This window comes from Scyliorhinus torazame, chromosome 2 (assembly GCF_047496885.1).
Source record: "Scyliorhinus torazame isolate Kashiwa2021f chromosome 2, sScyTor2.1, whole genome shotgun sequence".
Lineage (NCBI taxonomy): Eukaryota > Metazoa > Chordata > Chondrichthyes > Carcharhiniformes > Scyliorhinidae > Scyliorhinus > Scyliorhinus torazame.
Genome location: NC_092708.1, coordinates 216825098 through 216840730, shown reverse-complemented (window position 1 = coordinate 216840730; position 15633 = coordinate 216825098). Strand labels below are relative to the sequence as shown.

At 46.5% G+C, this 15633-nt stretch overlaps 1 protein-coding gene across 4 annotated transcripts in view; it reads left to right on the top strand.

The window, feature by feature from the left end:
* Positions 1 to 15633, top strand: part of ical1 (islet cell autoantigen 1-like) — a 324958-nt gene that overhangs the window by 52475 nt on the left and 256850 nt on the right. For all 4 annotated transcript variants that reach the window (XM_072483779.1, XM_072483797.1, XM_072483788.1 and 1 more), the window contains one exon: positions 11899 to 11941. In XM_072483779.1, coding sequence (XP_072339880.1) covers positions 11899 to 11941 — 43 coding nt within the window. The remainder of the gene's footprint in view (positions 1 to 11898; positions 11942 to 15633) is intronic.

Below are 15633 nucleotides of genomic sequence, written 5' to 3'. Positions count from 1 at the left end.
TCAGCCATAGCGGTTTCGGATCATGCCCCACATTGGGTGGACCTGGAATTAGGAGAGGAAAGAGAGCAGAGAACACTCTGGCGATTAGATGTGGGACTGATGGCGGATGAGGGAGTGTGTGCAAGAGTGTGGGGGTGTATTGAGAGATACCTGGAGGTCAATGACGACGGCGAGGTCCCTGTGGGAATGGTATGGGAAGCACTAAAAGCGGTGGTCAGAGGAGAGCTGATCTCCGTTGGGGCCCACAAAAGGAAAACAGAGGCCAAGGAAAGGGAAAGATTACTGGGGGAGATTTTAAGGGTGGATAGGGAATTTGCAGAGACCCCGGAGGAGGAATTGTACAGGGAGAGGAGACGACTCCAGACGGAATTTGACCTTCTGACCACCAGAAAGGCGGAGGTACTGTGGAGGAAGGCACAGGGGAGGAGGTATGAATATGGGGAAAAGGCTAGTCGCCTGTTGGCTCATCAATTGCGAAAGAGGGCAGCAGCGAGGGAGATAGGAGGAATTAGAGACGAAAGGGGAGACACGGTGCGAAGGGCAGGAAAGATAAATGAGGTGTTCAAGACCTTCTATGAGGAACTGTATAGGTCTCAACCCCCAGAGGGAGAGGAGGGGATGCGGCAGTTCCTGGACCAATTGAGGTTCCCGAAAGTGGAGGAGCGGGGGGTGGTAGGCCTGGGGGCACCGATTGGGGTGGACGAGGTTATTAAGGGACTGGGAAGCATGCAAGCAGGGAAGGCCCCAGGACCAGATGGGTTCCCGGTGGAGTATTACAGAAAATATGTGGACTTGTTGGCCCCGTTGATGGTGAGGACGTTCAATGAGGCCAGGAAAGGGGGGACTCTACCCCCGACGATGTCGGAGGCGACGATATCGTTAATTTTGAAGAGGGATAAAGATCCGTTGCAGTGCGGGTCCTATAGACCCATTTCATTATTGAACGTGGACGCCAAATTGTTGGCAAAGGTACTGGCATCGAGGATAGAGGACTGTGTCCCGGGGGTGGTGCACGAAGACCAGACAGGGTTCGTAAAAGGGAGACAACTGAATGTTAACGTGCGACGACTATTAGGGGTGATAATGATGCCCCCAGTGGAGGGGGAGGCAGAGATAGTGGCGGCAATGGACGCAGAGAAGGCATTTGATAGGGTGGAGTGGGAGTATTTATGGGAAGTGTTAAGGAGGTTTGGGTTTGGGAACGGGTTTATTAGCTGGGTTAGACTTCTTTATGGGGCTCCAACGGCAAGCGTAGTTACAGGTCGACATAGATCGGAGTATTTCCGACTATATAGGGGAACAAGACAGGGATGCCCGCTGTCTCCATTGTTGTTCGCGTTGGCAATTGAACCTCTGGCCATGGCGTTGAGAGACTCCAGGAAATGGAGAGGGGTGATTAGAGGGGGAGAAGAACACCGAGTCTCGTTATACGCGGATGACCTATTGTTATACGTGTCGGACCCAGCGGGGGGGATGATAGAGGTTATGCGAATTTTGATGGGGTTCGGGGATTTCTCGGGGTATAGGCTAAACATGGGGAAGAGTGAATTATTTGTGATACATCCAGGGGACCAGAGTAGAGAGATAGAAGGCTTGCCTCTAAGGAAAGTGGAAAGAAACTTCCGATACCTGGGGATTCAGATCGCTAGGAGCTGGGGAACCTTGCACAGACTTAATCTGACACGGTTGGTAGAACAAATGGAGGAGGACTTCAAGAGGTGGGACATGCAGCCTCTATCGCTGGCGGGCAGGGTGCAAGCAATTAAGATGATGGTCCTCCCGAGGTTCTTATTTGTATTTCAATGTCTCCCTATACTAATCACCAAGACCTTTTTTAATAAAATAGACAGGAGCATCACGAGCTTCGTGTGGGCAGGGAAAGTTCCGAGAGTAAGGAGGGGGTTCCTTCAGCGTAGTAGGGACAGAGGAGGATTGGCACTACCGAACTTGGGCGATTACTATTGGGCCGCCAATGTGGCAATGATACGTAAATGGATGATGGAGGGTGAGGGAGCGGCGTGGAAAAGACTGGAGAGAAAGTCCTGTAAAGGGACGAGTTTAGAGGCGCTGGTGACGGCGCCGCTACCGATCTCACCTAAAAAGTTTACCACGAACCCGGTGGTGGCGGCAACATTGAATATCTGGGGACAGTGGAGGCGACAGAGAGGGGTGCGGCGAGCCCTGGTGGGGTCCCCAATCAGGAACAACCATAGGTTCGCCCCAGGAAGAATGGATGGAGGATTTCAGAGCTGGTACCAGTTGGGAATTAGGAGGGTGGGAGATTTATTTATAGATGGGACTTTTGCGAGCATTGGAGGAAAAGTATAAGTTGCCCCGGGGAAATTTCTTGAGATATATGCAGGTGAGGGCGTTTACTAGACAACAGGTGAGGGAATTTCCGTTGCTCCCGACACAGGGGATACAGGACAGGGTGCTTTCAGGGGTGTGGGTCGGAGAGGGCAAGGTGTCAGAGATTTACCGAGAGATGAGGGAAGAGGGGGAGGAGTCGGTGGGCGAACTAAAAGGAAAGTGGGAAGAAGAACTAGGGGAGGAGATAGAGGAGGGTATGTGGGCTGATGCCCTAAGCAGGGTAAATTCCTCTTCCTCATGCGCCAGGCTTAGCCTGATTCAATTTAAGGTGCTACATAGAGCACACATAACGGGAGCAAGATTGAGCAGGTTCTTTGGAGTGGAGGACAAATGTGGGAGGTGTGGCGGGAGCCCGGCAAACCACGCACATATGTTTTGGGCGTGCCCGGCACTGGAAGGGTATTGGAAGGGAGTGACGGGAGTGATTTCGCGGGTGGTGAAGGCCCGGGTCAAACCAGGCTGGGGGTTAGCTCTATTTGGAGTTGCGGAAGAGCCGGGAGTGCAGGAGGCGAAAGAGGCCGACGTTGTGGCCTTTGCGTCCCTAGTAGCCCGGCGCAGGATCCTACTCATGTGGAAGGAGGCGAAACCCCCCGCCTGGAGGCCTGGGTAAATGATATGACGGGGTTCATTAAACTGGAGCAGATAAAGTTTGCCCTGAGAGGATCGGCTCAAGGTTCACCAGGCGGTGGCAGCCATTTCTCGACTACCTAGGGGAACGTTAGAGGGAAGACAGATGACCAGCATTAGCAACCCAGGGGGGAGGGGGGGGGGAGGGGGGGGTTTAGTTTAGTTTAGGTCAAAGATAATATTGTATTGTTATTGTTGCGTTTGCTTTGTAAGAGGGGAAAAATTGTTGTTTGGGAAAAAAATTTCAATAAAACATATTTATAAAAAAAAAAAAAAAAAAAATTACTCCTGCCTCAGGGTGTCATGATGGCACAGTGGTTAGTACTGCTGCCACGCAGTGTCGAGGACCCAAATTCGATCCCGGCCCCGGGTCACTGTCCCCGTTTGGAGTTTATACATTCTCCACGTGTCTGCGTGGGTCTCACCTTCACAACCCAAAGATGTGCAGTGTAGGTGGTTTGGCCAGGCTATTTTGCCACTTAATTGGAAAAAAATGTATTGGGTACTTAAAATTTCTATGTTAAAAAAATTAATGAACCCTGCCTCGTTGCACATTACCAGATGTAGAATAGCCTTTTTTATTCATTTACGGGGTGAGAGTGTTGCTGGCTAGGCCAGCATTTCTGCCCATCCCGAGTTGCCCTTGAGAGTGGCTTGCTAGGCCATTTCAGAGTCAACCACATTATTGTGGGTCTGGAGTCACATGTAGACCAGACCAAATAAGGATGGTGTTATGGGTCAGGGTTTAGAGAACCCCAAAGTGTATCATGGAGTTCACCTGACCCACAACTTTTACTAGATTGTGGTATGGGGAGCACATGGCCCACTCTACAGGAATGGTACAGCAGAAATGGAAAAGTATTTTTTTAAACAAAACAATGTTTATTCTATGAACTCAAGTTAACCTTTTTAAAACAAACTGAATATCTTAGCAACCATTAATTCAAAGATAACCCCCAAAGACTGCAACACTAAGTAATCCTTTAAGCTGTCCCTTTAACATCCAAAAGACTTAACAACCTTTAAACAGAAGCACATCAGGGTTTACATTCAATACTGAAAACATTTAAATTTCTGAATTCACCAAATGATCAAGAGATAGTCCTTCATGGCAGACTGATTTGGCTGACTTCAGCTGCAGCACACCGAAAACCAAAACCAAAAAGACAGAGACACACCCAAGCTTTTCTCAAAGTGAAACTAAAAAACAGAGCCAGAGCTCAGCTCCACCCACACTCTGACATCACTGCAGTAACATGAGCAGCCAAACATTTCTTAAAGCAACATTCTCATGACAATGGCATGTTTCCTTCCCTATGGGAGGTTCACTGGTTTAGCACACTGGGCTAAATCGCTGGCTTTTAAAGCAGACCAAGCAGGCCAGCAGCACGGTTCAATTCCCGGACCAGCCTCCCCAAACAGGCGCCGGAATGTGGCGACTAGGGGCTTTTCACAGTAACTTCATTTCATTTCAAATGGGTATTTACGACAATCGACAGTGGTTTCATGGTCATCATTAGACTTTTTAATTCCAGTTATTTTATTGAATTTAAATTCACCATTTGCCCCGGAGCATAGTCCCCAGAGTTTTACCCTGGGTCTCTGGATTACTCGTCCAGCAATTGCTGCCTCCCCTCTCTTGTTAACTCCAGGACATGATTATTGCTGTACCTTTTTATACAGCCTTCATTATTTCTTCCATTATACCCTGTCCTGCAGTGTGGTTACTGTAAGGGGACCTATAAACTACTCCAGCAAGTAACTTTATACAGTACTCCAGCAAGTAACTTTATACCTCCATTATTTTTTTTTACTTCTACCCAAATTGATTCTATGTCTTGATCTTTAGAACTCAAGTCATCCCCCTCTAATGTACAAATGTAATCCTTAATTAACAGGGCTACTCCTCCACTTTTTCTTAGTTTCCTGTCCTTCTGTAATGTAGCCATGAATATTCAATTCCCAGTCTTTGCCAACTTGCAGCCATGTCTCTGTAGTGGCTATCTGATCATACATTTATTTCTATTTTGAGCTGTCCGTTCATCCATTTTGTTGCGAATGCTGTGTGCTTTCAAGTTCAGAGCCTTCAGTTCTGTCTTTTTACCACTTTTGCAATCTCTGACCCTTTCTGTCATGCTCTGATTAATAATCTTTATTATTGTCACAAGTAGGCTTATATTAACACTGCAATGAAGTTACTGTGAAAATCCCTAGTCGCCACACCCCGGCGCCTGTTCGGGTACACAGAGGGAGAATTCAGAATGTCCGATTCACCTAACAGCATGTCTTTCGGGACATGTGGGAGGAAACGTGTCCGAAGCATCCGGACGAAACCCACGCAGACACAGGAAGAATGTACAGACAGCGACCCAAGCGGGAATCAAACCCGGGATCCTGGCGTTGTGAAGCAACAGTACTATCCACTGTGCTACCGTACCACGATTATAATTTCTCTTATTGCTACCCTGCTCTGTTATCTTGGCCTCTCTTCCCTTACTTGATCTCTCAACCCCACTATTCAGCTTAAAGCCCTCTCTCCCGCCCAATTAATATGAGAAGATGCCTTTGAAAATCATTGGTCATGTACCGCCAACCCTTCATTCTCACTGTTTCCCAATCAAGTTCCAATCAAAGCCATATTGTTATTTCCACTCTCGTGTCCTCTCATATTTGTTAATAATTAGTGAATGCCATCTGGAAGTCCACACTTATTACTTATCTTATTAGTGACCTCAAAAAAGTCAGCTAAATCAATCAGACAAAGCTTACACTTGACAAAGCTTTGTTGGCTTTCTCCAATCAGCTCATATTTGTGCAAATGCTTAGTCTCTCTATCCCTAATGACCAATTCAATTAGCTTCTTCATAACTCACTTTACAATTGACAGTCCTCTGGTCATCTGTTTCACTCTCCATCCCTAAAAGGAGACTTGTATTTACATACCATTTTTCATGACGAATGGATGTTCCAATGCACTTAAAAAAAAAAATATTTTTTAAAGAGTACCCAATTATTTTTTTCTCAATTAAGAGGCAATTTAGCGTGGCCAATCCACCAACCTGCACATCTTTGGGGTGGGTGTGAGACCCACTCGGACACGGGAGTAATGTGAAAACTCCACATGAACAGCGGCCCGGGGTCAGGATTGAACGTGGGTCCTCGGCGCCGTGAGGCAGCCGTGCTAACCACTGTGCCACCGTGCTGCCCTGTTCCAATGCACTTTGAGCCAATTAAATACTTTTGAAGCCACTATTGTCATGGGTAGGAAACACAGCAGGCAACATGTATGCAGCAAACCCCACAAACAGCAATGTGATAATGACCTGATTATCTGTTTATTGTGATGTTGATTGAGGGATAAATATTGGCCAGGAAACTGGGGGTAATTCCCCTGCTCTTTGAAATAGCGTCATGGGATCTTTTATATCCACCCAAGAAGGCAGATGGGTGTTTAATTTTAATGTCTCATCCAAAAGACAGCACTTCCAAACCAGTACTCCTTCAGTCATGCACTGGAGTGTCCGAATTAATCTTTGTGCTAAAGCTTTGGAGTGGAACCTGGAACTTTCTGACTCGGAGGGGAGTGTGCTACCAACCGAGCCATGTAATGAAATGGTATTAGCAAAATTCCATTGTAATGGTCCAGTTCGTGAATCAAGAAAACTTTGGAAGATTATGACTAACACTCCTGAAATTTCCTCACCCACTTCTTTTAATATCCTGCAGTGAAAGCTATCTTGTCCTGAAGGTTTAACTATCTAACCTCCAATTATTTTCGCTGCTACAATATTGTTACTTATTTTAGTTCCAAGACATTCCTCCTCTTGATTTACTTTTAGTTTCCAATTTATCACTGATATAAATTCTCTTCCTCAATTGTCAAACGGATGAATGTAGTATTAGCAGAGACAGGCCAGTCACCATAGAGCACAGGATACAGTACCGGTGAGTACAGATCTGTGACTGTGACAGCAATGAGATACAATAATGGTGGGTACAGATCTTTCACTGGTGGTGACTGTATTGGGTTATTTGTGATTCCTCTGCTCCCGCTGATACCGCTGTTGAGCTTGCATATATCTGTTCTAATCAGTCCATGGGCTGAGAACAGATCAGTTCTGTTAAGCTGAATTTGAATAATTTATTGAGCACCAGTTTTGTTGAATTACATTAATAACTATACTGGTTATAGGTCTTTCAGAAATTTAACAAAATCCTGTATGCTGGAAAACAAAAGAATTTGCCAGCAGGTCTGTCAACTTTCAAAGAGTTTTGGGTGGAGCTCAGGTCTAAAAATATCTCATCCAAAATATTCACCTATTTTTCTAATTACTTAGAAACTGAGTACACACTGGAGAGTAGTCAGCGTGGACTTCAAAAGGAAAGGTCACATTTCTCCCATCCTACTAAATATTTTCAAGAAATAATTAAAAGTAGATAAGGGTAATGGAGTAGACTTAATATATTTGAATTTTCAAAGGCCTTCTATAAGACACGTATTGTAAACTCATGATTATGATTAGAGAAGCAGAATGGAACCATTGCTTTTCCTGATCTATATTAATGATCTAGCTCATGGTGTTCTGGGGACAATTTCAAAGTTTGCGGATGATACAAACCTTGGAAGCATTGTAAACTATGAGAAGGACAGTGCATAACTTCTAAAGGACAAAGACAAGTTGGTGGAGTGGACAGATAGGTGGCAGATAAAGTTCAATGTGGAGAATTGCCTTTTGGTAGGAAGAACATGGAGAGACAATATAAAATAAGGGGTACAATTCTTAAGAGAGTGCGGGAACAGAGATCTCTGTTTTTGTGGTACAGAATTCTGGATAAACCTCTTTAACCAGAGAGTAGTTGAATGTGAAACCTGCTGGCGCAGTGAGTAGCTGAGGCGAAAAGCATCAAATCAAAGTTGGATAAACATACAAGGGTGAAGGAATAGAAGCATACAGTGAGAGGGTTAAATGCAGAGGAGTGGGAGGAAGCCCACATGAGTATAAACACCAACATAGACAAGTTGGGTAGAATGGCCTGTTTTTGTGCTATGGATTCTCTAATACAATGTAATTTCCACTCAGGCACAACTGTGCTGTTCCAAAGTTAGCTGAGGATTGGTGTTTGACTCTGGAGTCTTAGGTTTCAGTAGAGTGCATCGAGTTAGTAAAATCAACATGAGAAAAAAATGAACTTGAATTCATATAGCGCCATTTCAAGGACTCAAATTTCAGATTTTGGGCAAGAGCTGTAGGGGAGGTGTGAGGAAGAACCTTTTTTATAGAGTGAGGAGTATTGCCCTGGAATTTGTTATGAGGATGGTGGAAGAAGAAACAATCAGTGATTTTAAAATGAAATTGGATGGACACTTGAAGGAAATAAACCTGCAGTGCAAAGGGGATCAAGTGGGGATGTGGTGGTGTAAGTAGGGACTGGGACTGACTAGATTATTGCTGGAAAAGGAGTTATGTTTCTGAAGCTTTTTGTCTTGCTCTCACCAGGACAGTTGCATGAATGCAAAATTTCAAACTATCGCAACAATTTTATACTACAGGAGAAAAGGGAGCTGATTGATTGGCTGAGGCCTTGTCATGGAAAAAGCAATGGGGTACTATAGCCTGACCCAGCTTCTAGGTCATTCAAAAAAGGCACAAGGCTTGAACATATTTATTTTGTTTGCAGAGAACAGGGGCGAGATTCTCCGACCCCCCCACCGGGTCGGAGAATCGCCGGGGGCTGGTGTGAATCTGGTTGCCGAATTCTCCACCACCGGATATTCGGGGGGGGGCGGGAATCGCGCCCCGCCAGTTGGCGCGCCCCCCCCCCCCCCCCCCGCGATTCTCCGGCCCGGATGGGCCGAAGTCCCGCCGCTAAAATGCCTGTCCCGCCGACGTAGATTAAACCACCTACCATACCAGTGGGACAAGGCGGTGCGGGCGGGCTCCGCGGTCCTGGGGGGGGGGGGGGGGGGCGTGGGGCGATCTGGCCCCGGGGGGTGTCCCCACGGTGGCCTGGCCCGCGATCGGGGCCCACCGATCCGTGGGCGGGCCTGTGCCGTGGGGGCACTCTTTCCCTTCCGCCTTCGCCACGGTCCCCACCATTGCGGAGGCGGAAGAGACTCCCTCCACTGCGCATGCGCGGGAATGCCGTCAGCGGCTGCTGACGCTCCCGCGCATGCGCCGCCCGGAGATGTCATTTCCGCGCCAGCTGGCGGGGCACCAAAGGCCTTTTCCGCCAGCTAGCGGGGCGGAAATTCGGCCGGCGCAGGCCTAGCCCCTTAAGGTCGGGGCTCGGCCCCCAAAGATGCGGAGCATTCCGCACCTTTGGGACGGCGCGATGCCCGACTGATTTGCGCCACTTTGGGTGCCAGTCGGCGGACATCGCGCCGTTTCCGGAGAATTTCGCCCCAGGTCTCTGTGTGAACATATGTCGCTTCGAGCAAGCGTAAATGAGTCACATCATGAGCTTGACTGATTACCTTAAATTGGTTGTAAGTGTAGCTGTTGGCGCATTCAGGATTGTTCAGCAATGTTACCCAATCGTTGAATCATATCTAACTGTTCTGTTACAAGCATGGTTGAGTACAGATTGTACTCTGCCTATTACGAACATCCAAAGGAATATACTGTTTGGTTGAATCAGCCAATCGCTGGGATGTACGACCTACGTCTCTGGCATCGCACCGGCACTGAAACTCATACGTAGCATTTCTCAATTGTGTGGTAGGCAGAATGTATTTTTGGGCTGATGGTACTACCTTGTTAATAGAAAATTAATCCCTGCTAATAACAGAGCCAGCTGTGGTGCCATTGCTCTGGCTGCTGCTGCTGTTTTCCCCTGATAACCTTCCCACCCCCCCAACAGTAACCAAAAGCGTATACTTGTTGGAGAGGGGGATAGCCACAGCGGATCCTGCACTGACTGCCTGCTCCTAGCGGTTACCCATCTATCTTCCTACACCTTGGGTGTAACCACCACCTCTCTAAAACTCCTGTCTATGGCGTTTCCCACCGCCTGCATGCTCTTAGGCGTATCCAACTGTTGCTCCAACCAATCCATATGGTCTGTGAGGAGCTGTAATTGGGTGCATGTCCTGCAGATGTAGTTGTCTGGAATGCTGAAAGCTTTACGGACCTCTCGCATCTCACAAGTGAAGCACTTTGCCCCTCTAACTGCCATTTCTAGAACTAATTAATGAATTAATTTATAAATACATACTTATTAAATTAAAATAAGTTACAGCTAATAATATGCTTCCTAGTACTAGATTTCTACTGTAAATGTAAAATGCAAAATGTAAATTTTAAAATGTTTTTTGAAATTTTCACAGATTCCTTATTAGCCAATCAAATCACAGTCTAAATTGTAAAAAGCTGACCCCTGCAGGACTCCGTTGATACATTCTGCCAATCAGAGAAAGACCCATTTCTGCATCCTCTCTGTTTTCTGCCAGTTGGCCAATGTTCTATCCATGCTACACCATGAGCTTTTATTTTCCCAATATCCTTAGATGTGTAGCACCTTATCAAATGCTGTCTGGAAATCCAAGTACAGCATGTCTGCAGGCTCCCCTTTAACAGCTCAACTATTAATTGCTTTAACCAGCCGAGTTGTTTGGAGAGCTCTCAAGTGTTTTGCTGGAGACACACCAACCTCTTCTTATTGCTGTTCTTGCTGTGTAACCACTTTGCATTGATGTATCACCTTGACCACAGGAAAATATCCCAAGGTGCTTCACAGAACCATAATCAGACAAAGGCGATACCTAGCCAATTGAGATATTAACACAGGTGGCTAAAAACATGGCCAGAGAAGTTTCCAGGAGCGCCTTAAAGGAGAAGAGAAAGAGTTGGAGTTGTTTATCTATTGAATTCTGAACTTGGAGCCTTCATTGCTGAAAGTACAGCCACCAATGTAGGATGAATAAAATGGTAGATTTTAAGAGGCCGGTGTTGGAAGAATGTAGAATTCGCAGAAGATGTGGGACTGGAAGAGGTTGCAGAGGTTAGGGGTGGGCGGGAAGGCCAGGGGGAAATTTAACATGAAAATTAGAATTTTAGTGCCTCTGACAATATACCCAGGGACAGGAAATATTGATTTAGCAAATTACAATCTGCACAGTGCAGTGACATGCCAACACTGTGTGACTGGAATCTGATTGATAACAATGAGTCTGCATGTAAACGAACGAGTATGTGATGTAAGTGATGCTACTATATTAAAATACTTTATTGTGAATATGTTCGTTTTCCAATTTCCCTTTCCTTTGCCATTGGCCAACAGTTGTCAAGTGCCGCACCCAAGTCAGGGAGCCCAAGAATGAGCATGAGTAGGTTATCTAAATGTGGGAGGGTGGCATATCCGAGTCCTATCCTGTCCGTACAGACTACCTGGCTGATTTCCTTTTCTCTCTGTGCTCCTCCCCACTTCATGAATGCTCAGACTAATTTGGCGGCCTTCCCACTGATCCAGCTGAGAGCAATTTATTCAGCACTGATTAGGGATTGAACCCGACATCATCTTTGACTGCTTCATTACCGCAGCACAATGACATTGGCCTTGTAACCATTGGAGGTAGCTTCTTTGGAGAAATCTTGTAATGTTTTTTATTTAACAAGCTGTCATATGCTGTAATTATTATATCAGTTCGATATGATGCTTCTTACCGATGGGAAAGACCAATTGATTGTAATTTAACAGGCTGGTTCCAAAGTCCTAGTGACAACAAAATAATTGTTCCCTTTGTGAGATAATGACTGCACTTCAGAAAGATGCTTTACTGGCTATGAAGTGTCTTGGGATGTACTGAGTTTGTGAAAGGTCCTGTAAAAATGCAAGGCTTTTTGAAATTGTTCTGAAATTGTAAAGTCTGGATCTAATTGCTTCTATTGATTCTCTGTTTAGGTTTCCCACAACAGAAGCAGTACACAATGGACAGTCATCGAGGGTAAGCATTTATTATGCAGCAGAAGTAATATCAGATAGCATTCTGATGCAACCCAAGGGGGGCACTGGATATTCAAATCCATTAACAGGCCGTTCCTCAGTTCCAGTTCAAATGGCGTCACAAGGGAAAGGCTCAGTTACTTTTTTTGAGTTCGCATTTGTGGCCTATGTTTTACCTATCGGGTTTCTGTGATTTGTAGTGTTTTCTTGATTGCGCAGTCGGAGATATGAATGGCTGAGTAGAATTGATCTCTGCTTGATGCTTCCCTACAGCCACTTAGTGGAGATCAGGAAGATTGCAGAAGGGGAGAATGGAGCCTGCATCTTGCCTCTGTGCATTGGTGAACAAAGCCGTTCCACAGTGCATTGATCACTTGTGCAGAAACAATGCTGGAAGAAACCATTTTCAAGAGTGGTTTAGCTCTGTGATCTATGGGTCATTCTTAGAATTGGTTCACCTTTGTGTTGTGCTTATCAACTTATTGGCTGATGGGCAGTTATATTCTCAATGACATTTCTTCTTGTTGTTCTCTAACCTTGCTGCTCCTTTGTGCCACTGTCCGATGGTCCATTCCTCTCTCATTCCTGCTGCTCTTTCTCTTTACATTGCTGTGTTTTCTAGTTTATTTTAAGAGTCCTTGAATGTGAACAGAGGGCTCTTTATTCCCAAGATGGGTTTCCAGTGATCCACTGCAGTGGTAGTTGTCATCAGTGCGCCAGCCATTTGACCTCCAGGCAATGAAGGACACCGAAATAATCTTTCTTCTAAAAATATTTTTATTAAACATTTTTTGATAAGTACAAAGCAAGAAAGACAAACCAAAAAAACACTTGACAGTGCAACAGCTGAAGGTGATTCGCTCTTTAAAGTGCAGGATAAGTGGCTGCTATCTTTTGCAGAACCCCTCAATTACACCCCTCATGATGTACTTAATTTTCTCAAGGTATAGAAACTCCATAAGACCCCCAATCACACTGAGACATTGGGTGGAGAAGCTGACTTCCACTCCAACAAAACCCGCCTGCGAGCGATCAGCGAGGCAAAGGCTAAGACATCCGTATCCTTCTGCAGCTCCAGCAGGTTTGATACCCCAAATATGGCCTCTAGGGGACTAGGATCCAATTTCATTGGTAGAATCGCCAACACGGTACTGAAGGAGCCCCACAATCTCACCAGCTTAGGACATGCCCAGAATATTTGCATATGGTTTGCCGGGCCCTTCCCACAGCACTCGCACTTATCCTTCACCCCCTCAAACAGCCAACTCATCCTGGACCTTGTTAAATGCGTCCAGTGTACCACATTTAACTGTATAAGCCCAAGTCTCGTCTACTACAAAGTGGAGCTCAGCCTTCGTAGGACTTCACACCACACTCCTCTCCAATTCCCCACCCCACCCTAACTTGGCCTTAATCCCCTCCAGGGCGGCAGTATCCTCCACCAAGATCTTTTGATTAGCTCCCTTCCCCGCTGGGGTATCCTCTTTTCATACACCCTGCTGAAGCGACTGCTGCTTCTGGATGTGGAAGGGGAGGGAAGAACTCCAACCACTTCAGAAATTCCCCCATGCTTGACTCATCCTCTGGTGGCTCTGACCTGTATAACCTTTCATAAAACATCAGCCAAGTGAAGCAAGGAGTGATCAACAGTGCTATCAAGCGGCACTTACTGAGCAATAACCTGCTCAAGGATGCTCAGTTTAGGTTCAGTCAGGGTCACTCAGCTCCTGACCTCATTACAGCCTTGGTTCAAACAAATGAGCTGTATGCCAGAGGTGAGGTGCGAGTGACTGCCCTTGACATCAAGGCAGCATTTGACCATGTATGGCATCAAGAAGCCCTAGCTAAACTGGAGTCAATGGGAATCCAGGGGAAAACTCTCCGCTGGTTGAGAGTCATTCATACCTGGCACAAAGGAAGATGGTTGTGGTGTTTGGAGGTCAATTATCTCCTCGCCAGGACATTATTGCATGTGTTCCTCAGGGTAGTGTCCTCGGCCCGACCACATTCAACTGCTTCATCAATGACCTCCCTTCCATCATAAGGCCAGAAATGGGGATGTTTGCGGATGACTGTACAATGTTCAGCACCATTCGCGACTCCTCATTCCGTGTTCAAATGCAGCAAGACCTGGACAATATCCAGGCTCGGACTGACAAGTGGCAAGTTACCTTCGCGCCACACAAATGCCAGGCAATGACCATCTCCCACAAGAGAGGATCTAACCATCGCCCTTTGACATTCAATGGCATTACCATCGCTGAATCACCCACAATCAATATCCTGGGGGATACCATTGATCAGAAACTGAACTGGACTACCCGTATTAATACTGTGGCTACCAGGGGTGGCATGTGGTGCAGTGGTTAGCACTGGGACTGCGGTGCTGAGGACCCGGATTCGATCCCGGCCCTGGATCACTGTCCGTGTGGAGTTTGCACATTCTCCTCATGTCTGCGTGGGTTTCACCCCACAACCCAAAGATGTGCAGGTTGGGTGGATTGGTCATGCTAAATTGCCCCTTAATTGGGAAAATAAATAAATAAATGGGTACTCTAAATTTAGGAAAAGAAATACTGTGGCTACCAGGGCAGGTCAAAGGCTACGAATCCTGAGGCGAGTAACTCACCTGACCCCCCAAAGCCTGTCCACCATCTACAAGGCACAAGTCAGGAGTGTAATGAATACTCTGCACTTGCCTGGCTGAGTGCAGCTCCAATAACACTTGAGAAGCTCGACACCATCCAGGACAAAGCAGCCCCGCTTGATTGCTCCCCCTTCCACAAACATTCAAACCCTCCACCGCTGACGAACATTGGCAGCCATGCGTACCATCTACAAGATGCACTGCAGTAACTCACCAAGGTTCCTTACACAGCACTTCCAAACCCACGACCACTACCACCTAGAAGGACAAGCGCAGCAGATACCTGGAACCCCACCACCTGAAGGTTCCTCTCCAAGTCACTCACTGCCCTGACTTGGAAATATATCGCTGTTTATTCACAGTCACTGGGGCAACATCCTGGAACTCCATGCCTAACAGCACAGTGGGTGTACCTACTCAAGGACTGCAGCCGTTCAAGACGGAAACTCACCATCACCTTCTGAATTAGAATATAAGAATTGGCAAGTCATGTTGCAGCTGTATAGAACCTTAGTTAGGCCACACTTGGAGTATAGTGTTCAATTCTGGTCGCCACACTACCAGAAGGATGTGGAGGCTTTAGAGAGGGTGCAGAAGAGATTTACCAGAATGTTGCCTGGTATGGAGGGCATAAGCTATGAGGAGCGATTGAATAAACTCGGTTTGTTCTCACTGGAACGAAGGAGGTTGAGGGGCGACCTGATAGAGGTATACAAAATTATGAGGGGCATAGACAGAGTGGATAGTCAGAGGCTTTTCCCCAGGGTAGAGGGGTCAATTACTAGGGGGCATAGGTTTAAGGTGAGAGGGGCAAAGTTTAGAGTAGATGTACGAGGCAAGTTTTTTACGCAGAGGGTAGTGGGTGCCTGGAACTCACTACCGGAGGAGGTAGTGGAGGCAGGGACGATAGGGACATTTAAGGGGCATCTTGACAAATATATGAATAGGATGGGAATAGAAGGATACGGACCCAGGATGTGTAGAAGATTGTAGTTTAGTCGGGCAGTATGGTCGGCACGGGCTTGGAGGGCCGAAGGGCCTGTTCC